We start from the raw sequence: 25,803 nt of genomic DNA, 5'->3' as shown, positions 1-25,803 counted from the left end.
TCAGTACTTAGAGGATTACGCTGTCAGTCAACTACCTAGCCTTCGACAAACGGTAAACGCGGTAAAAGTAGAAAGTAAAATTATGTCTGACCTTAACGACCAGGTTTCCCCGACCACAGAGGCCCTAGTAGGTTCTAATGTAACTGACCAAGCTCACGGTGGGGACCAGGAGGGAGCTGACATGCCTTTACCCCCCGCCAATACCGAAGAAGTAGTCCCCGACCAGCCCCGGGAGGAAGACAACCCTACAGAGAGAGAACTCTGCACGGAAGAAGAGGAGGAGAGCGCCGAGGAAATAGAGCTCCAGGACTCCCCAACGAGTACACCCAGGAGCGGCTCACCCAGGAGCGGCTCACCTCCACAACCGCCTTCCCCCAGCGAAGCGGAGAGGATGCTACAACAGGCGTTCCTCGTCAGCCTGACAGCCTCTACCGAACGCGATCGACTTCAGGGTGAACGCGATCGACTTCAGGGCGAACGCAATCGACTCCAAGCACAGCAACGGAGCGAAGAAGAGCGCATACGCCTGGAGATGAGACGCCTTCAGACGGAAGAGAATATGGCAAGAGACCGGGCCGACGCCCAGCGCGCCGCTGCCGGTGCCCAAAGAGAAGCAGATCTCACCAAGCGCGAAGTCGAGCGCGACAAGTTACAAGCGCAGCTAATGGAGCAGCTGATCCTCAAGGCAACACCCTCTCCCTCCGCCAGGGGTTCAAGGAACTCGTCGAGACAACAGTCAAGGGCAGCGTCTCCTAACCGAGCAAGCGACCCTGAACTTGACCAACAGACCAAGCCTATACCCCCCGCAGACCCCCTTCCCAGACCGGTCCAAGCGAGACCCAGCTACAAGGAAGGAGCGGCATACACTGCGGAGAAGCTAAATAAACGACTACAGGATCTGGAAGACCTGATAGAGGAAGAAGAGGGAGAGGAGGAGAACCAAGCCCGACGACAGCACAGTACTCCACCGGACCAGGAGGTCCAGTACAGCCCAGGCTATACCCCCGCGGCGCTGCGCTACAGACCCCCGACTCTATTCACGGGTGAGCACGACGCACGACCAGCCCCGAGGAATAGCACCTGGACCAGCGGGCCATGGTACCCTGTCGGTACCAGCCCACAGAGAGGCGCAAGAGGAGACTCGCCTAGGAGGTCTCTCCCCCAACGCTCGCCGATGTATCAGCCATCCACGGCGTCATACATTGCCACGCCGTCGTTTCCAGACTTCACCTATGAGAATCGAGCACAGTACACGGAGCTCCGGATGTGCTTAGAGACAATGATGGTGGATGTCGCTGATGAACGCCACAAGTATGCAATATTACTGAAGCACCTGAAAGTACCGCGAGCGCACAATATAGCGCTAGCCTATGCCACCTCTACGACCCCATACACCGCGGCCCTAGCAGCGCTGGACCAGAGATATGGACGTATATGGGATTACGTAATCCAAGAGATAAGGCATATTGATCGCCTACCCCCAGCAACAGACAATCGCTCATTAGACGACCTGTCAATCAAAGTGCAGTCCCTGGTAGGGATGCTGGGAGCGCAACGGGAAAAGGGCATGCATGAGCTATACGCCAACTCTAACGTCGAGAGGATTTTGGAGAAGCTGCCACCCGCAAGACAGGAGCGTTTTAGGCGGCAGAGGGACTACCGGGATCCTAACGGCCCCGAACCATCCCTCCTTGATCTAGCCGACTTCCTGGCGAGAGAAGTCAGCAGCTTACGACTGGATACGTTCGGGCGGAGCACGCCAAGCTCCAGAGAGGGACCCAGGAGAATAAATGATGGAAGAAGATCGGTGACTGTCATGCACCAATCAGAGTCAGTACCGAGCAGTAAGAGCCACAGTACCCCCTCGAGAAAAGAGAAGTGGAAGATGGTGTGCCCCTACTGTGAGAAAGAACACTGGCTGTCACAATGTGACCTGTTCACAAAGATGAATGCAGAAGAAGTGAGTCAATGGATAAAGTCCAACAGGCGCTGTTACCGATGTGCGCGCAGTCACATGGCAGCCGAATGCCGCCTAAAGAAAAGGTGCAGTCAGTGCGACGGAGCCCATCTAGATATACTACACGACAGTAACAGAAGACGGCCTTCACCTGCACCATCGAGCGGCACCAAGGCAAGTGTCATGTACATTGACCCCGCCAGCAGCAGCGGCGCCCAAGTGCTCTTAAAGGTAGTCCGTGTGACATTGAGCTACCAAGATAAAGTCATGGACACTTACGCCGTCCTTGATGACGGGTCAGAGAAGACCCTTCTGCTCGCGTCCGCTGCGGCCCAGCTGGGACTGCGGGGGAGCGAGAACCAAATGACGATTCGGACAATAAGAAGAGATTTAAAGACGATAAAGGGCGAGAATGTCTCCTTCACTATCGCAGCAAACGGGCAGCCAGAGCGACGGTATAGGATTACAAATGCTTTCACCAGCCAAGAAATAGGACTATCGCAGTACACCTACCCCATCGCCAAGTTGATGGATAAATATGTGCACCTGCGTCAACTACCTATCCCGCTCATAGACGGCGCTACCCCGACCCTGCTGATAGGCTCCGACCATGCAGAACTCATAGTCCCGATTGACCGGGTCCATACAGGACCCCGAGGCTGTCCTGCAGCAGTCGAGACCCGCCTAGGGTGGACACTACAAGGCCCCCTCGCTAAATCTCTCAACCGAACAGCAGCCACTAGCTGCCTCCACTCCAGAACGACAGAAGAAGACACCACTCTCCTGCAGCATGTCGAGAGGCTATGGACACTAGAGACAATGCCCTTTAAGAACGAAAAGAAAGATATTCGTTCTAAAGAAGACATTTACGCCATCAACCTACTCGAGCAAGGGACAAAGAGAGTCACAGTCGGTGGAGTGATGAGATACGCAACTCCACTCCTGAGGCGAGAGGGAATGCCCACCTTTCACGCAAAGAAAGACGCCACGGAGCGCTATCTATTGAACACGGAGCGGCGCCTAGCCAAAGACCCCGCTCAAGAGGGTGTGCACCGCGCTGAGATTGAGAAGCTAATCACAGCGGGACACGTGACAAAGATTGACATTAACGAGGCCGATCAGACGACCGAATCATGGTACGTGCCGCATCACAAGGTCCACCACAACGGCAAGGATCGCATTGTGTTTAACTGCAGCTACCAGATCGGATCCCAAAATCTGAATAAAGAGCTCTTGCCCGGCCCCACACTCGGCCCCTCCCTACTAGGCGTGCTACTGCGCTTCCGCCAGGACAAGGTGGCTATCAGCGGGGATATCAAAGGGATGTTCCTGCAGGTGAGACTAGTGGAGGAGGACAACCCCCTGCTGCGGTTCCTATGGAGAGAGAGGATCGGAGATGAGAACCCAGCCATCTACCAGTGGGAAGTACTCTCCTTCGGAACCACATGCAGCCCGTGCTGTGCTACATTTGCACTACAGAAACACGTCGCAGAGGACCCAGCAGCAGATGAAGAGGTCCGACACAGTGTGAAGAACAGTTTCTACGTGGACAACTGTTTACAAAGCGTTTCGACTCAAGAAGAAGCCGAGGCTCTCCTAATCAAGCTACGCGCCTCCCTGATCAAAGGCGGCTTTGATCTCAGGCAGTGGGCCAGCAGTGACCCGCACGTATTGCGCAGCCTCTCCCCCGCGGACAAGGCTGCCAGCAGCGAGACCTGGATGGCGACCATCCCAGGAGAAGCCCAAGAAATGACACTAGGACTAGTCTGGCGCTTCAAAACAGACTCGCTCCACTATAGACACAAACCCCTGACTCCAGAGCAGGGAAGGTCGACGGCGACACCGACCACCAGACGGAGTGTGTACAGAACACTCGCCAGACAATATGACCTGTTGGGATGTATTCTACCTTACACCACCAGGGCAAAGATGATTGTACGAGCACTATGGGACAAGGACCAGGGCTGGGACGACCCCATACCCGCACACCTTGCCTCAACATGGAGAGAGTGGGAGACGGAACTCCGCTCACTCCCAGGCGTCAATATACGCCGCAGCTACTTCCCATCCACAGTGAGGCCAGAGACATGCAAGATTGATCTACACGTCTTCAGCGACGCCTCCGAAGTAGCCTATGGATCGGTGGCCTACTTGCGTGCCCAAGAGAAGGGAGGAAAGATACACACTGCTTTCATCCTGGCTCGCTCAAGAATAGCCCCACGAAAGCAACAATCTATCCCGCGTCTAGAGCTCTGCGCAGCCCTAGCAGGAGCGCATCTAGCCACGTTAATCCAACGTGAACTCACCATTCCGGTGCACAGAACAATTTTGTGGTCAGATTCCACGACAGTACTCACATGGATCAAGTCTGATTCATGCAGATACAAAGTCTTCGTGGGAGTCAGAGTCACCGAGATTCAAGAGTTAACAGAAGCAGCGAGCTGGCGGTATGTGGACACCAAACACAACCCAGCTGACGTCATCACCCGGGGAATGCCTCTGGATGACCTCACCCGTCGCAACATCTACAGTGACGGACCAGAATTCCTCAAGCTCCCGGAAGAAGAGTGGCCTACGCCCACCCCACGGGAAGCAAGTAACGAGGAGGCTGAGAACAAGAAACCTATGTTCTGTGGACTGAGCACAGTCGCCTCCACAGACCCCAACATAGATAACTGCATTACCCTAGAGAGTGCGCAGCAAAAGACATTCCTGTGGCACCACCCAGAGATTCAGTCCACCACTGACATTTCAGCAGCTGACTACGAAGAAGCAGAACTTCTTCTACTACAACGAGCCCAGAGAGACTCGTTCCCCGATGAGCTAGACTGTCTACAGGGAGGAAAGCCCGTCCCATCAGACAGCAGACTGCTCCACCTGGCACCCGAGAGTGACGCCCATAATCTCATCAGAGTGGGTGGTCGCCTGCGGAGAGCCCCCGATCTACCGGATGACATTAAGTACCCGATAGTCTTGAACAGCCGACACAAGGTCACAGAGCTGATCATAAAGAAATACGACGAGGATGTACACCACGCAGGAGCAGAGAGAGTCTTCGCGGAGATCAGACGTCGCTATTGGATACTTCAAGGAAGAGAAGCGGTGCGACGCTTCCAGCGAACCTGTCTAGACTGCCGAAAGTGGCGCGCGCAGCCCAGCATACCACGGATGGCTGACCTACCCCCCTGTCGCCTCCGACTCGGCGACAAGCCATTCCACTCCACAGGCATGGACTGTTTTGGCCCGTTGTATATAAAGAGAGGAAGAGGAACCGAGAAGCGGTGGGGTATTGTATTCAAATGCATGACCACCAGAGCGATACATATCGAGCTCCTTCCGACCATGAGCACAGACTCATTCCTTATGGCCTTCCGAAGATTCACATCACGGAAAGGAAAACCGTCTACATTGTTGTCTGATCACGGGACAAACTTTAAAGGCGGAGAAAGAGAGCTGAGAGAGAGCTTCCAAGCTATGGGCCCAGAACTTAAGACCCACCTCGCTCCATCCCAGATTGACTTCCAGTTTAATCCCCCGAACGCACCCCACTTCGGGGGAACCTGGGAACGAGAAGTACGTTCTATAAAGACAGCCCTGTACGCCGTGCTTGGGGCCCAGACTGTGGCGGAAGAAGTCCTAATGACAGTCCTCACGGAGATCGAGGGAGTATTGAACTCAAAGCCCCTCGGTTACGTCTCAAGTGATGTAGCAGATGTCGACCCAGTCACCCCCAACACACTCTTAATGGGGCGGCTGGACCCCGCGCTACCCCAGACAATGTACAGGCCCGAAGAAGCGAACGGCCGAAGAATGTGGAGGTACAGTCAAGTGCTAGCTGACAAGTTTTGGAGCAGCTTCCTACTCCACTACCTACCGTCTCTACAGACCCGCCAGAAGTGGGTAAAAGAGAGAGACAATTTGACAGAAGGAACAGTCGTCATGATTATCGACCAGTCACTACCCAGAGCTATGTGGCCGGCTGGCCGCGTAAGCAAAGTGATCACCGGTGCCGATGGCAAGGTCCGAGCAGCTGAAGTACTCGTCCAAGGGCGAACTTACACACGACCCGTGGCGAGGCTAATAGAACTGCCCCGACTCCCAGACACTATCGATGATGACCATGACCCCATGACTTTGTGAGTTGACTGACCCTTACAGCGGACCTTGAGTGGTAGACAGTGCGGTTAATCTGTCTCTGCTTAGCTAATTAGGTGGGACTAATTAGGGGGCGGCTGTTGTGAAGGATCAGATTAAACCGAATATATATATTTATTTATGGATATATATTTAATAGTATTTGTATATTGTTTGATATCCCCTGTATATTCCTTGTACAATATGCACTGAATATCCCTTTAGTCTACTAAACAGCCCATAATAGTTTCATTCTACCATTGGACGAGAACCTGGCGCCAGCAGCCATACCCCTAGGTTCAAGTTCAATCGTGCCGACCAACATGTCGTGGCAAGCCCGGTTCCGCGTAGGAATACGTCTGGCGAAATACGAATGGTACTATTTGTTCACAGCGCATATATATATGGCGCAAGTAAAGTAGAACTTTCTTTTAGTCCATTAGTTCTTTACCCTCCAACCTAGTAACAGACGCGAAGCCTCACCCACGACGCACGTGTGGTGCAGTAAGGCCTACTTGGCCTCAGAATAGGCATTGAGATATCGTGTGGATTAATAGTTGAATTGTCATAGTTTGGCACTATACCGTCGAGTTGGACGTATTTCTATTAAGCTAATAATAGTCTATTATGTATGGTGCATCGTTCGGTTAGAGTTATAAAGTGAGCAGCACCCCCATCGTTCCTGACGTTATCTGGAGTCTTAACCAGGCTGGGCAGACCACTTGTGGTGCTTGCATCCGAGGAGCTCCGGGCCAGGGCGAGTGGACCTGTACATTGGATTACTTTACCCGGACGACGGCGAGCCTTCCACGGCTTGGATTATCTACATGCTTTGGGTGCTTTGATTATTCCATGGATAACGGCCAACACTGCTGAGTGTTGGAACTACCCCCCGGAGAGGAGTCCAGGTGAGACGGCGCTCTACACCAGTGAGGTCGCCTCACGTCTCTCCGTTGTGGACCGGCAGCTACCGTCCACCAGAGGGTCCAGCTGTATTCATCTGCGGACCGAGGTTCTGTGGGCATCGTGTTCAGGACTCTGAATTCTCCCAAGAAATCGTCGGCCAGATGGGATACCGCCAGCGGCTCTTCTAACCCCCCCTCCTACTGTCTTACAACCAGCGGGACCCCCCCCCCCCCCTTAGTGTATCCAGCTATAATCATTTAAGTACCATCGCTATAGTTCCCTAAAGAACCGGGTTGTATACTTACTCCCTGCGTAACCAGAGATTGGACATTCAATGTTGATTTACCTACGAATACTCATTTGCCATACAAGTGCATTTCAAATCATAAATGTCATCAAGTGAACGTTGTATATACCCTTTGCTATATAAAATATTCGATTTGTACATTTGTGTGGACTTCGTTTCATCAGGTGGGAAAGTGTTCATCATATCTATATCATGTACTGGATGGCCAGAAGTTAAAGTACAAGAGGTAGTGGTTTAATAATACCATACTTATCAATACAGTCAGGGAATTGTACCCCTCAGTTACACTATTGATATTATTACATTTAGGCTACTTCTTAAGCAATGTGCATTGCTTGTCCCAGTAGCCTATGCAAATTATAAAAGCCATCCATAAATATCTGTCTAGACCAGAACTGAAATGATGAACAGGCTACGTTATAGGCTATTATTCTGTCTGCTGGCTCCTGCCACTGTTTGCAATCAGACAAACTATGCTGTGTTCTGTCCACTTCTTTCATATCCTCGTCCCCTTCTTTTCCCCACTTCCTTAAAGTGGTGTAGTCTATGTCTATATGTGATAAGATAAGATATTCCTTTATTGATCCCCTTGGGGAAAATACGCTGCATGTCCACTCGAAGAATGTCCTGGTCAAGCATGTCCCGACGTGACCAAGGAATTGTGAGAGGGACCTTGAAACCTAGTGAATGCATTCAGTTTACTGAGTTTTAGCCTAAATCTTTATGATTGAAATTCCTATAGAAATTACAGTATCGTGTTGAGGAAAGTGACATGAAAATAGGGTCATAACAAAATAATTGGCCTACAAATAGCCTACATAATTAATACTGGTGAATATTGGCACCACAGTGATGGACTTCATAAAGACTACACCACTGAGTGAGATCTCCATAGTATTATGTTCCTCTCATCAATGGAGGGATTGAGGGACAGAAACCAGTGGAAATGGAATACACGCGACCTCAGTCATGTCATTAGTGTTGTTGATGTGTCACCATGTTATGTTTGCTGGGCAGACTAGGCTAACAAATGCTTTGGCAATATTTAATTGGATACCCTCTTTACACTATTGACCCAGGTTAAAATACCATTGCAGGACCATGATACACATGGGAAATTGGTATTTGAATTTCTTTTAACAACTTTAAATTACATTTACATTACATTTAAATTAGGGAGAAAATGGCATTCTGACTCCACATTTACAATAAATTAAAGAGACTTTGAGATATGCATACCTTGATCTAACTATTTAAAGGGGCTATGCGTTATAAATGTCATTTTTCAGTCTCTAGCATTGTATTATAGTAATAGGAGTTCGTATCAATGTGTTTTTGGGCCTAAATACTATATTGACGAATTCCTCAGCTACAGCCCATCCCCTGTTTGCCTCTAGTAAATCAGGTCATGTTGATTTGACGACCTGGTGCACGTCACAGGGCGCTGTTTATAGCGCACGGTGATGTGATTGGCTCTGTGGTTTTAGTAATGCCCGCCTCCATTCTTCGACAGACAGACCGGCGTTAGCTCTCGGGACTCGGGAGCGATCGCTAGCTAGTTAGCACCAGCCGGGGCCGGCGTTAGCAACCGGGGGCGTCGCGGAGCATTCAGCCTGCTGGCTACCTAGATCCACTTCAACCAGCGTCGCGGAGCATTCAGCCTGCTGGCTACACAGCTTGTCGGTGTGCTAATAGCCTCTGCAAGCTAACGGTAGCTGGCTCCAGGCTATTAGCACATCGACAAGCTGCTGGAGCTAGTGGATCTAGGAATGCTCCGCGACGCTCCCGGTTGCTATCATGTGCAGGTCCTCTTCTCAGACCTGTGTACTGCACACGCATCATGCAAGCTACACATCGCTGCATGTTGATCAATGGTGGCCCACTCGGTGCATCACAGTGGGCTACTATTGTGCTAACAACAACCGCGGTGTCCGGCTTGTCGGCCGGCATGAGTGCTCGATTTAAAATGGTTCTCTCCTCTTTGTATACCTTTGTCCTCACAAGTATTCTGCCAGGGAACTTATGGATACGACAATTGTAACTGAGGGGTACAATTCCCTGACTGTATTACTAGATATGATACTTACTACCACTACCTTTGTACTTAATATTCGGCCACCCAGTACTCGGCATAAATATATTATGATGAACACTGTCACGTAGATGAAACGGATCCAACACAAATGTACGAATTAGAAATAGGTCTTTATTTCTACACAGCGATGGTGTGTAGAGCAAGCACTTAATCAAATCAATCACATTTATGAATGGGAATTAGTATGCACTTTTATGGCAAGAGTATTCGTCGGTATATCAATAGAGAATGTCCAATCTCTGAAGGCGCAGGTGGTACATATACGACCTGGAATAGTTAAGGAATAACAGCAATGATACTTTAATGATTATAGACTGGATACACTAGGGGGGGTTAATCCGGTCGCTTGTAAGCCGACAGGAGTAGGAAGGGGGGGGGGGTAGAATCCGGCTGCCTCATCCGGCCAAGGGTATCCCAGGTGAACCCACTGTAGTGCCGTTCAATGCGCCGGCGATCCTTGGACCGCAGATGAAAGCAGATGGACTCTTTGTGGGCCGGCGTCCTCCGGTCCACGGAGGAGAGACGTGAAGCGACCTCGTCTTGCAGAGCGTCTCCTCACCTTGCGTCCTCTCCAGGGGGGGGGGGTTCCAACACACGGCAGTGTCGGGGGTCTTTATCCATGGAATAATCAACGTATACAAAGCATAATCCGTGCCTGGGAAGGCGGGCTGTCGTCGGTAGAATAATCCGGTATACAGGTCCACTCGCTCGTCGGCTCTGGGGCTCCTCGGGTGCAATCTCACATGGGGTCGATCATCCTGGATAAGCAGCCAGTTTTCTGCCCGAAACGATGGGGCGCTGACTACGGTAGTATTCTCACCGCACGAAGCACTATATATTAACAGACTATTATTAGCTTAATAGACTACGTCCAACTCGACGATATAGTGCCAAATATGACTATTCAAATATTAATATACACGATGTCTCAATACCGATGGTAGGCCGAACTTGGCCTTACTCCCACACGTGGCGTCGCGGGGAGGCTTTACGTCTGTCACTCTATTGGAGGGTAAGAAACTGGACTGAAAAGGAAGTCCTACTTTAGTAGCGCAGTATATATACGCACTATGAACAAATAGTCCCATTAGTGGTGCGGTAGCCAGATTCCTACGCGGAACTAGGACTTGTTCGTACATGTTGAGCGGTACGTTTGAACTGGGTCTGGGGGGTATGGCAGCCTGGCACCAAGGTCTCGACCAATAGTAGAATGGAGACTATTATGGGATGTTCAGTAGGCTAGAATGGATATTCAATGCATATTGTACAAGGAATATACAAGGGATATCAAGGAATATTAGAGAATATACAAATACAATTAAATATATATATATAATAAATATATATATTCGGTTTAATCTGGCCCTTCACAACAACAATAGTAGTAGTTATAAGGTGTTTGATCATTGTGTCGTTGTACATATTGTGTATACACCGTTAGAAGCTAACGTAGCTTAGCTTGGTAGCTATTGTGCTAACAACATACCCCGACGTCTAGCTTGTTAGCCGGCCCGAAATGGTTCTCTCCTCTTCGTATACCTTTTTCCTCACAATTATTCTGCCAGGGAACTTATGGACACGACAATAGTAGTAGTTATAAGGTGTTTGAGCTTGTAACGTTAGTTAGCTCATAGCTATCGTTTGAGCTTGTAACATTAGTTAGCTCATAGCTCTCGTGTACCACGATAGCTATGAGCTAACTAACGTTACAAGCTCAAACACCTTATAACTACTACTATTGTCGTGTCCATAAGTTCCCTGGCAGAATACTTGTGAGGACAAAGGTATACAAAGAGGAGAGAACCATTTTAAATCGGGTATTCATGCCGGCTAACAAGCTAGACGTCGCAGCATGTTGTTAGCACAATAGTAGCCCACTGTGATGCACCGAGTGGGCTACTATTGATCAACATGCAGCGACATGTAGCTTGCATGGTGCAGTGCTTTGCCCCACAGGTCTGAGAAGAGGACCTGTGGTACCCTTGACTGAGATTTCATAATCAAAACTGTTAGATCAACCCTGAAAACTGAAAATATCTGTGGTAATAGTTCATAACATGGACTCTCAGAGTGATGGAACCTATGTTAGCTTCTAACGGTGTATACACAATATGTACAACGACACAATGATTTACATTATTACAAATATGGTAACGTGGTTGTGGCTTTTACAAATAGTGGTAACATATATATATATAGATAGACAGTACTGCTACATCTCTATATTTATGACATACCATATTTGTATGTAACCTGAAACCTAAGGGGGGACCCTGATGTAAACAAGACGAAAGTCTTTCTCTGGTCTGCATCCCCTTAACAATTGTGTGTATTGAGCTGTACTGTATTGTACCCATTCTACAATCTGTTAATAAAGTTTTCAATCAATCAATCAATCAATAAGACCTCCACCTGGATGGAATGACGGGGAGATGGGCGGAGCTATTTGGTGGGTGGCTGTCACTCAAAGTGTGGGTGGAGCCAAGCCAATAATAGCCTGCTTTCATGAGGCTGAAAAATGCTGGTTTTGAGTACAAGATTAGAAATATAAAACAATGATTATTTTTGGAATAAAAATTACACATGTGTTACATAGACTCACAGGAAGTGTGTAAAGTTGCCCAAATAGTGCTAGGAATAGCACTGCATGACACCTTTAAATGTTTTTGTGTTGTCTGCGGTATTAAAGGAACATGCCAAAACTATGGGAACTTTCCATACCGTCTTTTCCAGCATCCGACCAGTACCAGTTTCCTCTCTGTGCGTTCAGTAGAAAGCTATCCGACTGCACTAGCCTAGTTTAACAACAATGAATGGAAGAGGATGAGAAGCGGCTAGCTAGCTTAAAACTCCTGGAGAGTTGTTAGTCGGCCAACACAGAGGCTAGCCGCTTCTCATCCGCTTCCATTCATTGTTGCTAAGCTCGGCTGACATGCAGCCAGATAGCATTCTATTGAACACACAGAGGGGAAACTACTATCTGACCCTGAAGAAAACTGTAAGCGAATTTCCCACAATGCTAGCGTGTTTCTTTAACATCTCTTTTTGTACTACAGGGATATTACAGGGTGTCTTTTCATTTCATTTCACCTGACGTTGCCTTTTTTTATAATTTTTTAGCAGACACTTTTTTTTTGTACTGGCCTGATTGCTAGAGCTGCCACGGTATTGATATTTTCCTTACCGCACAAATTTGTGAAATATTTCGTACCGCGACGATAACCAAAAAAATAAATAAAAAAATTTGAAAGCATTTAAATTTTTTCTTTTCGTCTACTCTTTATAGCATATAGCCTGCCTCTAGTCTAATGGCGCTTTTCCACTGCATAGTACCTACTCGACTCGACCCGCTTTAGTTACCTGGTACTTCGTTCCTTTTCCACTGCAGGTAGTACTCCGTTTGTCTCCGTGTGGGGATGCAGGCGGGGCCGCTTGTGTACACTGAAAGCTCCGTGGGCATAGCTATGTCCGAGGGCTTGCAGCAAGCCAGAGTTTAACACAGTTTCAATCAATCAATCAATCAATCAATCAATCAATAACAACATTAACCAGACTCTCGTTGTGTCTATTCTGCTAAAGCTAACGTTACCTCTCATTGTGTCTATTCTACCAAGCAACCCGGGTTTAACGTTACCTCTCGTGTATATCTGCTGACGTTAGTATTAGGCTAATAACAACAACAAACTTAACACATCAGCGATCTTGTTGTGACACTAAACTCTCCGCTCGGTGGTAAATTGGGTTGATGTCGGTTTTGTTTCATCAATAAATGAGGCAGAATACACAGTGAATCCATCCTTTTTTGTTTATTGCACTTGGTGCTGTCGCAAACAAATCCTGAATGAAATGCATCCTTAGCGAGGCAGTAAAGATGGCGGCTTTCTGTTTTTGTTCAGAGGCTCCAACGTGTGACGCGTCTCTCTTCTGACCAATCAGTGGTCTGCAATGTTTCACGTGACTTTTCTGGTACCACTTCTACCCAATAGGGTCGCTTGGAACCGAGTAGGGTATATCTGCAGAGCCGCAAGCCCAACGTCTGGGCGATACTTTATTATTATTATAAAAAACAGCGGTGATGCGGTATTCAGCCAACTCTGCGGTGGGCGTGATGCAACAGCGATACCGCGGTAATGCGGTTATCGTGGCAGCTCTACTGATTGCTAACTTGAATTCAGCAGAATTCAGACACTCAGCCTTTGTGTGAGTCGCAGGGAAAGAACAGTCTTAAATAGAACCTTACCTCTAAAAACCAATTGCCTCTCATGTAATGTGTCATAATTACAGAAATTAGTTTTTGCCCTCATGTATGCATTGTCCACTTGAACTTGGCAGGTGAAAAGGGCCTTTCAACTGAGCCTGTTAGTTATTAGCTGCTATGCAATTGTGGCCCAGGAAATAATCTTCTCCTTCAAAGTAATCACAGAAGCCTGCGATTAAAAGCCAAGCTCAAAAGTAACTCGGCGTGCGTTGAAATATTGAATCGCATACACGGCCTGAACTGGATGTAGCCAGTGTGTGCGGCTCGGGCCAAGTCCTCTTTGTTGTTTTGGATTAACCTCTCAACCAGGGTTAGAAATAAAAAATAAATAATTCAAGGGCTTTTTTTGCCCCCCTTGATTGATTTTCGGGGGCTTTTTTTTGTATTTCGGGGACACAACATTTTTATAATGAAAATTAACCCTTTGATCGCCGGGGGTTAAATTCATAATTTACCATCCCTCGCCAGCCCTATTTAACATGGAGAAGTGCCCCTTCTTTGCAGTGCTATAACTTTTTAAATTGTATTGCTAAATTGACATTACCATGACCCATTCAAAGTCCTATATCTATTGTTCAGGGTGTAGCAACGTTATACTTTTTCATTCACATATTCATACTTAAATACGGTCTAAAGTATAAGTATGTTTTTATCGTTTTCTGCAGCTTTCTCCAGAACGTGATTTATAGCCCCAAATGCATTATATTGATGATTGTATACAGTTTGATAGCAATCGGCGCGAGATAAAAAATTTCAAATGGACGTACTTCTAGAAGTTACTACGTATGATCTGATGATGACCGGATGGGCGGGGGGTCGTTTATAATTCCGTGGGCAACGTTATATCATTCATCTAGTGTGGGTGATATGATCATTGGAGCAGTTAGTATAGAAGACATTACAAAATAACGCTGAAACTCACCGTAGCTTCCTCTCGCCGTTGGGAGATGAGCGTGGAACATAATTTTTTCTATTATGGGATATAGAAATACCCGATCCATTTCCAGGTTGTATAATAGTATATACGTCCAAATCATGTTGTTTATCGAGTTATTGGCAACGGATCGATGTCCATTGTGTCGAGCTCGAGTCCCGGGACCTATAGCGAGTGATCGGACCAAATTGAAATGAGCACCAACTTCCACTTCCCTGTTTCTTCCCTGGGCGATCTGCCGATCGGCCACCAGATGGTGCTCTTGAACCGTTCGAGAGTTGACAGGGGCTCACCAGTACATATAATGTCTCCGGGGGAGAAATATGATTTCAATCACAGATTTTTGAAATATTGATATCAAAGACGCTGTACAGCGTCATCGGCAGAATAAGCATGGCGGGGAATGACGTGTTTCAGCGTCAACGGCGATTAAAGGGTTAACATAAAGATTATAAAACATTGTTGACACTTTTTTTTACAGTCTTCGTCCCTATGTTTGATAACGTAATGTTAATGTCTCCATATATAGGGCTCTACGCTAACCTTTTTCCCAAGGAGCACATGTGCTCCTAAATAAAATGTTAATAAATAAAATCTAAATACAAATTTAGGAGCACACAGAAATTTAGGAGCACAGTGACAATTGTTCAAGTAACACACACACACACACACACACGATGTGTGACATGGCTTGGTTTCATGTTTTGAGGTACCTTCAATTATCTGTAAATAATACATACATACACTATCTAAATAGATTAAATATGATTGTCCCTGAGGGCAAGTTGTGTTGTTGTCTTGATATATCTTACAAATAGCAGACGAATAGCCGGTTGCCTCTGGATCAATGAATGTCTAATATTGAATAATATTATTAGCTATTTTATTTTTAACATCCTAACATCCTAATTCCAACAGTCAAGAGGCTTGTTTCAAATTGATACATGAAAAACCCCACACACTGGCCAGATCGATCAATGAAATACGTTGCGCGCTCAGCGCTGTGGAATGAAGGAAATGCGCATCGGGATCGGATTTGGATGTTATTCTTTGGAGTTGTGTTACAAATGGAACGGTCTTTCCCCGCCGAACACAAGTTACTTAACGTTACACAGGTCGCGCTATGCAGATGCTTAGCTTGCTAACGTTAAGATAGCAGTGTGTAACTTAATGTTACACTATGCATGCTTGCTGAAAGCAGAGCAGAGCTCTCTGTCTGTCTGTGTTTGCACAAGCACCCTGTAACACGCAGCGGGCCCCGCCTCCCTCCCTCCCTTGCATTCCACCCAAAAACTGAATTTCAGTCCAGTTTCTGAACTATTAACAGCGGAGCTGTTTTGTAATCTTCACTCGTCTCGCACACTGTCTGCAAGTAAATGATTTTTCCGGTTCGCACACACACATATTATTAGGGGCGAGGGAAATGCGCGCACTGTAGAGCATATATTTTTTTTGATCCACTTTTTCTCCCATTTTCTATATTTTCTCCCATCCCAATTTCGTATCATCCAATTCAACCCTCCCCTGTCACGGACGCTGTTTCTTGCCTCCCACAAGCCGGCTGCAATGTGGACTAAGTCATACATAGCACAAGTCCCCTCCGGTACTTGAGGTAACAGCAGTCGCATCTTTTCACCTGCGCAGCTCGATCTCTCAGTGGCGAGGAGTAACGCGTGGGAGGCTCACGCTGCCCCCGACACTTCCTGACTCTACTGCGCAGGCGCACCAACCAACCTGTAGGAGTCGCTGTCCACAACGCCCGATCCCCACCCTTCAGTTTCCCTCCCCGTAATACGGCCAATGTGTATTACTAAACCAGCTAAACTGAAAGCAAATGTGGAGCGCTGGGCTCGAACTGACGAGCCCAGCGTCTCCAGCATTTCGTGGCGAGTGCCTTGCCCACTACGCCACGTAGCCGCCCCCGCACTGTAGAGCATATATATAATTATATATATAATTAGTAAACTGTCTGGGGCTTTTCTTGCCCCCCTTAACTGTTTTTCGAGGGCATTTGGTCAATTTTCGAGGGCATTTTGCCCCAAGCCCCCGTTAATTTCGAACCCTGCTCTCAACCAACACCAGTTAACCCACACTTGGGGTGCTGCTGTGAATCTGTTTCATTACTCTTGTAAGCTACTTTTCAGTTATGCAGTTATGGCCTTGAACCTTTCTCTTTCGGAAGGATGTGAAAAATAGCACTTATGTCCCACCCACCCCGCCCTCTCGATTATCTCTAAAACTTCGTTAGGACGTAGCCCATTCGATGTCTTGGCAAGGTTGTCCAATAGCCTTTCTCATTCATTGTTGTTTATCTCCCCAATGATGTTCTAATGTAGTTTAGATTGGCTAATTTATCAGAATGAGTAGTGAAAAGGCAATAAGGCATGTTTTTAAGGTTTTAAAAGGTTTTTCACTATCTGTGTACTATTTCTTGTTATACTTCCAGTCTTATCTGGAAAACGTGCCGCTGCCGTATCTGAAGAGCATCGAGGATTCCTACAAGAAGTCATTCCTGCCCCAAATCAGGTGAGTTTACTCTTAGTTTCTTATCATTTTCTTTGGTTTTCCTAATTAGTTAATTAATTAATCATTTTGATCATTCATTATCAGAAGGTTGTAGGTTAAATTCCCTGGACTGGCGGGTGGGGAGAGCGAATGAGAGTGTTTTTGTTTTCCTCTGCCTCTAAAGTGACCGTTGACGGGTGCGGCTGGGTAGCGTAGAGGCCTTAACACTAGTCTACCACCGCAGAGACCGTCAGCTTGGTCAGTCGTCCCCACAATTGCCAGTGTTCGTGGGTGGGAAGCCAGTGAGGTATCAGTCCTGGTCGACGCAGTAGCGACTCCTACTGGTCGGTCGGGGCGCCTGTTTAGCAGTGAGGGGATCTGGGGGAGATGGTGTGTGAACCTCTGCGCGTGTTACGCTCTCCCAGTGAAACTCCTCGCTGTCGGGTGAAAAGAAGAGGCTGGCGACTCCACATGTGTCGGAGGAGGCATGTTGTAGTCTACACCCTCCCCAGACCAACAGTAGGGCAGCGCGACGACCAGGAGGGCGGTGGCTAATGACTAAATTGGGGAGGTGGGAGAAAAAGGTAAAAAGGCAAACAAACTAAAAAAAGATGCTCATGAGCAAGGCACTTGACCCCCCCCCCCCCCCCCCCCCCCCTGCTCACTGGTGGGTTCAGCTCACATCTTACTAGATAGATATCACAGAGGAGAGAGCCAAGTAGAGCCAATTAGATAGATATCACAGAGGAGAGAGCCAAGTAGAGCCAACGATAATAACATAATCTACATTGCATTGTTTAAACATACTTGGCATTGTGCATCTGGTTTGAAATGTGTTTGTAGAAATCAGGAAGTTGTAATAGTGCCAGTATCGGCTTTCCCTCCTCTGCCTGGCTGGCTGCCTCTAGTTTCTATTGGATTCGTCACAGTGTGCAGTGCACAGCGCTCCAGACTGTAACCAAAATGGTCACATATGAAAAATACGAAAAAAATTTGAGAGTGTGCGAAGAGTGTGAATAAATTTCACGTGGTCACATTCATGCGGGCGCATGGGATTCACTATCTCAAGTCGAGGACACAGAACTAATTTCATCTCACACACTCCCCGGCCAGCAGTCTCGCATGCACGTCAGAAGTGACAAGACGATAAGCAGAACAGCATCATGTCAATGTATGGCGTTACTTCACTGAAATGGACGATGGCGGCAGCAGATGATTGGCCGCATTTGTTTTTACTAAGATGAGCCAATTAATTTCCTTTAGGTTGCACTAGTCTACTTCCAATTTGTGTTCAAAAGGTACACAGCAAGTGTACATTGTCCATCCCACTATCTAAGTCTCTTAATTTAATCTGCTGCGCTAGCTCAGCTAGACATCTTTGCTTTGAGCGTCTGTCTCACAGCACGCGATATAGACTCCAGTAGATGACGACACGCTTTTGAAACGAAGCTCCTCTAGTTGTACTTCAAGAAAAACATACCTCTACCCTCTTGTACAGTGATTCAGCTAATCAAACAGTACCACAAGCGGATGAAACAGAAAGACAGAATCAAACGGTACCACACGCAGATGAAACAGAAAGACATAATTAAACAGTACCACACGCAGATGAAACAGAAAGACGGAATCAAACAGTACCACAAGCAGATGAAACAGAAAGACAGAATCAAACAGTACCACACGCAGATGAAACAGAAAGACATAATTAAACAGTACCACACGCAGATGAAACAGAAAGACGGAATCAAACAGTACCACAAGCAGATGAAACAGAAAGACAGAATCAAACAGTACCACACGCAGATGAAACAGAAAGACATAATTAAACAGTACCACACGCAGATGAAACAGAAAGACAGAATCAAACAGTACCACACGCAGATGAAACAGAAAGACGGAATCAAACAGTACCACAAGCAGATGAAACAGAAAGACAGAATTAAACAGTACCACACGCAGATGAAACCGAAAGACAGAATCAAACAGTACCACAAGCAGATGAAACAGAAAGACAGAATCAAACAGTACCACAAGCAGATGAAACAGAAAGACAGAATTAAACAGTACCACACGCAGATGAAACAGAAAGACAGAATCAAACGGTACCACACGCAGATGAAACAGAAAGACGGAATCAAACAGTACCACAAGCAGATGAAACAGAAAGACAGAATTAAACAGTACCACACGCAGATGAAACCGAAAGACAGAATCAAACAGTACCACAAGCAGATGAAACAGAAAGACAGAATCAAACAGTACCACAAGCGGATGAAACAGAAAGACAGAATCAAACAGTACCACACGCAGATGAAACAGAAAGACATAATTAAACAGTACCACACGCAGATGAAACAGAAAGACAGAATCAAACAGTACCACACGCAGATGAAACAGAAAGACGGAATCAAACAGTACCACAAGCAGATGAAACAGAAAGACAGAATTAAACGGTACCACACGCAGATGAAACCGAAAGACAGAATCAAACAGTACCACAAGCAGATGAAACAGAAAGACAGAATTAAACAGTACCACACGCAGATGAAACAGAAAGACAGAATCAAACGGTACCACACGCAGATGAAACAGAAAGACGGAATCAAACAGTACCACAAGCAGATGAAACAGAAAGACAGAATTAAACAGTACCACACGCAGATGAAACCGAAAGACAGAATCAAACAGTACCACAAGCAGATGAAACAGAAAGACAGAATCAAACAGTACCACAAGCGGATGAAACAGAAAGACAGAATCAAACAGTACCACACGCAGATGAAACAGAAAGACAGAATCAAACAGTACCACACACAGATGAAACAGAAAGACAGAATTAAACAGTACCACACGCAGATGAAACAGAAAGACAGAATCAAACAGTACCACACGCAGATGAAACGGAAAGACAGAATTAAACGGTACCACACACAGATGAAACGGAAAGACAGAATTAAACAGTACCACACGCAGATGAAACGGAAAGACAGAATCAAACAGTACCACACGCAGATGAAACGGAAAGACAGAATTAAACGGTACCACACACAGATGAAACGGAAAGACAGAATTACCGTAAACCGTACCACACACAGATGAAACAGAAAGACAGAATCAAACAGTACCACACGCAGATGAAACAGAAAGACAGAATCAAACAGTACCACACACAGATGAAACAGAAAGACAGAATTAAACAGTACCACACGCAGATGAAACAGAAAGACAGAATCAAACAGTACCACACGCAGATGAAACGGAAAGACAGAATTAAACGGTACCACACACAGATGAAACGGAAAGACAGAATTAAACGGTACCACACACAGATGAAACGGAAAGACAGAATTAAACAGTACCACACGCAGATGAAACGGAAAGACAGAATCAAACAGTACCACACGCAGATGAAACGGAAAGACAGAATTAAACGGTACCACACACAGATGAAACGGAAAGACAGAATTACCGTAAACCGTACCACACACAGATGAAACAGAAAGACAGAATTAAACAGTACCACACACAGATGAAACAGAAAGACAGAATTAAACAGTACCACACGCAGATGAAACGGAGACAGAATTCAACGGTACCACACGCAGATGAAACAGAAAGACCAGATCCTGAACCAGAACAGGCGAGTTCTGCTTGGCAACATATTTTTTTAATAATATTTTTTATGGCTAAAGTACACCAACTAGACAGAGAACACTAATATTCAGATGAAAATATTTAGCAATATCAAGTCTCGAGTCGTTTCATCAATGCAAAAATAGGGTATACAAATTAAGACGACTATTCATCCGCATACAAGGTCATTGATTTAAAAACAAAAAAGTGTGTGACCAAATCATGTGCTTGTGCGACCAACCAAGTAGTGGAAGAGTTAGTCTGGAGCTCGTAGAGGGGTGCTTTAGCGCAGCGAAAAGCCTGCATTGCATGGCGCCGGCGATAGGAAGTGGTGGGTTTCAGAGCGCAGTGGTGTCCTTGTCATGTCCTGTGTGAACGCCACATGAGACTGTGCTTGTACCAGGCAGTTCCCAGGTGTGTCACTTTGTGAGGGCGTAGCAGGGTGTTGTTTCAGAAGAACATGCATGCTCAGCAGATCTGCCCGGGGGTAAAGAGAGGTGAAATAAAAAACACAAGCTTCAATGTCCTGTTTGTTTTGTTTGTCTTACAGTGAGAGTGCAGAAGTGATCGCTTACGACGCAAGCCAAGCAGATATTGAAAAGGTAACGAGGCACAGTGAACTAATTATCTTAACACTTTGATTGCCATTCACGTAGAGTACGTTTCTGTCGCCCGATCGTTGAGTGCCGGAAACGTAGATCTACGTTTCTGTCACGGTATTTCTTTTATTATCTATTGCCATTCATAATTCAGCGGGGCACCTTGTGCATACTGTTCTGAGTGTGTCTGAGCTGGCAGACGGTCTTATACCGCCCTCTAACGCCTTCCGGCATTATTGCACCCCGTTAGAAACGGGTTCGTTTATTTTCTCTACCGAGCTGCGGCATGGGGGCGGGTCCTAAACACTCCGGCAAAACACACGCTTGTAGGGATGGTTTGGACTACTGACCCCGCCCGCCTGTTGAAGTGCAATGCCCAACAACGTCGGGGACAGGATCGCTGTGGATAACTGGAATGGCTGTGGAATGTGTTGATCTGATATTTATTTCTACAGCTATTGAAGCTATCTGTGTTTTATGTGTATGACTGTGTGCCGTTGGGTTGGAGGAGGGGGGGGGGGGGGGGGGGGGGGGGGTTGGGGGGGTGCCGCGCCGGTCTAAATCACATTGCATGCGTGCACGACAAAGGATAATAGTGATGATCTAGCATTGATTTCAGGAAGATCCGATAATCAGGCGAAAAATGACAACGTGTATTTTCCCTGGAATTGCTCGGAAGCGGCCAGACAATGTTCATATTCCAAACGGTATAAAACGGAAATGTATGGAAGAAAAAATAATCAGTTTTTTGCACGTTGACCAGAAGCAGCTCAATGAGACTCGACGGAGTTATTAGACCCATAGCTATACTATAAAATATAGGTTTAGCTCTAGTAGTAGTAGTAGTAGTAGTAGTAGTAGTAGTAGTAGTTTATTTTTTTCAGTCATCATCACACACAGTACAATATACATCATCATTTATCAATATTTGATTATTTACATTGACTGAAAAAGGTACAGACTGAAGCATAGTGTTTATATGTGCCTGTCCTATATTCTTACCAATTTTTTTTTTTTACTCAAACAGTATTCTAAAGAAAAGAAAAAAAGCAAGCAAAACAGTATTATTCACCCTTGTAGTTTTTCAAAATTTAGCTTTACAAAAAAATACAAAAATGTAGATTCCAAAACAGTATTCTAAAAGAAAAAAAAGCAAACAAAACAGTGTTATTCACCCTTGTAGTTTTCAAAAATAGCTTTACAAACCTTTTTCTTAAAAACCAAAATCGAATTACTCATTCTTAACTGTATATCCGCATTGTTCCACAAGTTAACCCCAATAATAGAAATACACCTCCTTTTAATCCCTTTCTTAGCTTTCTGAACAGTAAATTTACAAATATCTCTCAAATCATATTTTCTTTCATGTGTTGAAAAAAACTTTGCACCCCATCTGGGAGTAACTTTGCTTTAGCTCTGTACATTATTTGCATAGTTTTATAGTAAACCAAATCATAACATTTCATAATATGAGACTTTATAAACAATGGATTTGTGTGTTCATAATAACCAGCCTTGAAAAGGTTCCGAATGGCCCGCTTTTGCAGTATGACTATTGGATTTACTGTATTTTTAAATGTCGAACCCCATACTTCCACACAGTAAGAAATGTAAGGAAGTATAAGTGAGCAGTAAATTATGTGCAAGGCTTTGTAGTTTAATATATCCTTACATTTATACAATATTGCTACTGACTTAGATATTTTTCCTTGAATATATTTAACATGTTCTTTCCATGTTAATTTCTGGTCAATAACTACCCCTAGAAATTTTATCTCAAACTCGTTCTATTCTCTACAAAGTACAACTACGTTTACATGGGTTTAATGGACGGCAAGGCCAGGTCACTTCCCGGAAGGGGCGTGCACTCAATGTGTTAAAGGTGTTATAGATAACTTTTTTTATATAGAGTAATCTTAAGCTTTTAAATGTACGTAATAAAAAGTTTTTCCACCCAAAAAGGATTGATTAATTAATTCATCGTTTCAAACATTTTGGTGGGTTCAAAATGAATGTTGTTGTTTATATGTTGCGTGCATGTATCCCCTCCCTACTTCCCATTTCCCCCCACATGGAATGCACCTGATTGGATAAATGACATGCTGGTGCCCTAGTGCGACATCTAGTGGCTGAATGTTATCTATAGCGCCTTTTTGAATAGTATTTGTTATTATAGCCCCCAAATTATATTTCATATTACTCCTCAAGTGCTCCTTACTTTTCCTTGTCAACAGATTGCAGAAGATATCGAGTACCTGGCATTTGAGAAAGGACCATGGTTAGAGCAGGATGACGTCACCTACCACCACATGAGAATTCTGTGAGTGTTAACGATTCATTTCAATCAATTCAGATTCTCGGAAACGCCATTATTTAGGATTGAATGCAAAGCATCAAGAATGGAATGTCTTGGATGAATGGAAGTGTAGCCTTGTCTGCATGCTATAGTGTAGTCACCCTTTCACAATTTTTAACCAATGGCGATGTATGTTCGGACAGGCGTGTGCTGTTTGAGAAAAGGATGACTTCTGAGTGCAATGGTCTCAATGAGCTGGGCGAGGAATACTAACCGCCTCAATAAATGGAATTTGTCAAGTGGTGACTAACAACGTACAGATCTGTATGCAATTAAAGGTTGCGTGGAGGACATGAGCCATGTGGTCTCATAATAAACAACCCATCACACGACACCTGGAAATATTTGACTTAGCACCGCTTTTAATCCGGGGCGGTTTTGAGCTCGCCATCCTGGCGTATCTCCTACAGAAAAAGAAAAAAACCTGCAAAGTCTTCCGTTGCCAACATTTGTGCAGATCTTTTGTGGCGAAAATAAAGGTCTTCCCGTACACTTTGTTCGTGTTTCAGGTTCTACCATTTAACTACCAATTTCTACCAATGTTGTTTTTTCCCCATCAGTCTGCTGATCGTTGTCTCTCTGTTTCCCAGGGTGGAGGACAAGCAGAAGGTGGCAGGCCTGGTCACCATACCCAAGTACCTGCCAGAGATCACCATTGGGGCTCACGAGTTCGACGCCAACTACTACAAATACAAATCGGTATGGAGGATTATGGAGCTCTCTCTCTTGCCTGTAGGGTTGTGTGGCGTTCACATTTGAACCAGTACCAGTTCCCGGAATTCGGTATCGGTATCCAATGGTACCTTTTTTCGGTACTTAACTCTCTCTGTAATAACATAATTGTAAAAAATAAGTCCAAACTTCTCAATTTCAACATTATTTATTCAGAGCATTTTGTTGTAACACACCACACAAAATAATTGTATTATGTTTTTTTTTAAATGTTTAAATATCAACATTATCTGGTAGTGGTGTAAAGGTACACGTATCTGTACCGAACCGTTTCAGTGTGTACCATACCAAACCGAGCGGTGTACCGAATGAATACAACGGTATGTTAACCACTAACGACCGCCCACCGGGGGCTGTTTTTTTTCACAATCTAATATAATTATTATAATCTTTTTTTTCCTTTACAAGTCGATTATTAATTTCAATATAGAATATTCGTTGACAGCCCTACAAGTACAATTAGTTAATGCACACTACATCACCCCTGAGTGGAACATGGAAAGCCAAACTTTCCTCCACTGTACCGAAAACCCGTATCGAACCGTGACTTCAAAACCGAGGTATGTACCGAACCGTGGTTTTTGTGTACCGTTACACCCCTATTATCTGGCCATCCTCAGTAAATATTATCAAACTCCTCTGACCTTGTCTGGCCTTTCCAAAGACCCAAGAGACAGGACTGTGATATATATATATTTGTGGAAAAGGCTCCCTCTATTACACTTTTTTTTCTTTTTTTTTTTTTTTTTTTTTTTTTAATATACTTTGACCAGTCAGCTGGTTCTTTTAGCGTTTATCGCTTTTTCTGGTCAAGCATGACCGACAGAAACAGGTTCAATGGGGTATAGATCGGGGGAAAGACACTCTGAGAAAATACGGCGAGTCCGCGATTCGAACTCGTGTACCCCAGATCCGTGACGCGCACGGTTGTCCCCGACGCCGAAATAGCGTCCGAGGTACGCGGTGAGCTACTGGAGCTCCCCGACTCTATTACACTCTTATAGTAAACATGTAAAGGTACCGAAATTTGGTACCGATTGATCTAGCGTGATGTAATTTGGTCGGTACCCTTAAAAGTACTGAGTTCGGTACCCAACTCTACTTTCCTGCACTAGATCATCTCATATGAGTAATCCCCCACCATATGGGGATCATATCTTTCCTGTTTTAACCCTTTCATCTACACACCCCCTCCCCCCTCTTTTATTATGAGTAGTAGTTGTCCTGACTCTCCTTCTCGTGTGCGTTTTGCCATCAGTTGCCACGGCTTCACCTCTGGCGTGATATGACTATTTTCTCCCTCCCATTGAGATATAGACCGGCCTGTGAACGCAATAAGGCAAATGCCAGACGCTGAATATTCTGCGACGAGCCGGTGCCATCAGTC

General features: G+C 45.6%; 1 protein-coding gene across 2 annotated transcripts in view; it reads left to right on the top strand.

Moving 5' to 3' along the window:
• Window positions 1-25,803, top strand: part of ndufa10 (NADH:ubiquinone oxidoreductase subunit A10) — a 45,952-nt gene that overhangs the window by 16,914 nt on the left and 3,235 nt on the right. For both annotated transcript variants that reach the window (XM_084313768.1, XM_084313767.1), the window contains 4 exons: window positions 17,038-17,117; window positions 21,280-21,331; window positions 23,563-23,648; window positions 24,275-24,383. In XM_084313768.1, the coding sequence (XP_084169894.1) occupies window positions 17,038-17,117; window positions 21,280-21,331; window positions 23,563-23,648; window positions 24,275-24,383 (327 nt within the window). The remainder of the gene's footprint in view (window positions 1-17,037; window positions 17,118-21,279; window positions 21,332-23,562; window positions 23,649-24,274; window positions 24,384-25,803) is intronic.

The sequence above is a fragment of the Notolepis coatsorum genome (assembly GCF_963971535.1).
Source record: "Notolepis coatsorum genome assembly, chromosome: 5".
Classification (NCBI taxonomy): domain Eukaryota; kingdom Metazoa; phylum Chordata; class Actinopteri; order Aulopiformes; family Paralepididae; genus Notolepis; species Notolepis coatsorum.
This window is presented reverse-complemented; position numbering and strand designations above follow the sequence as displayed.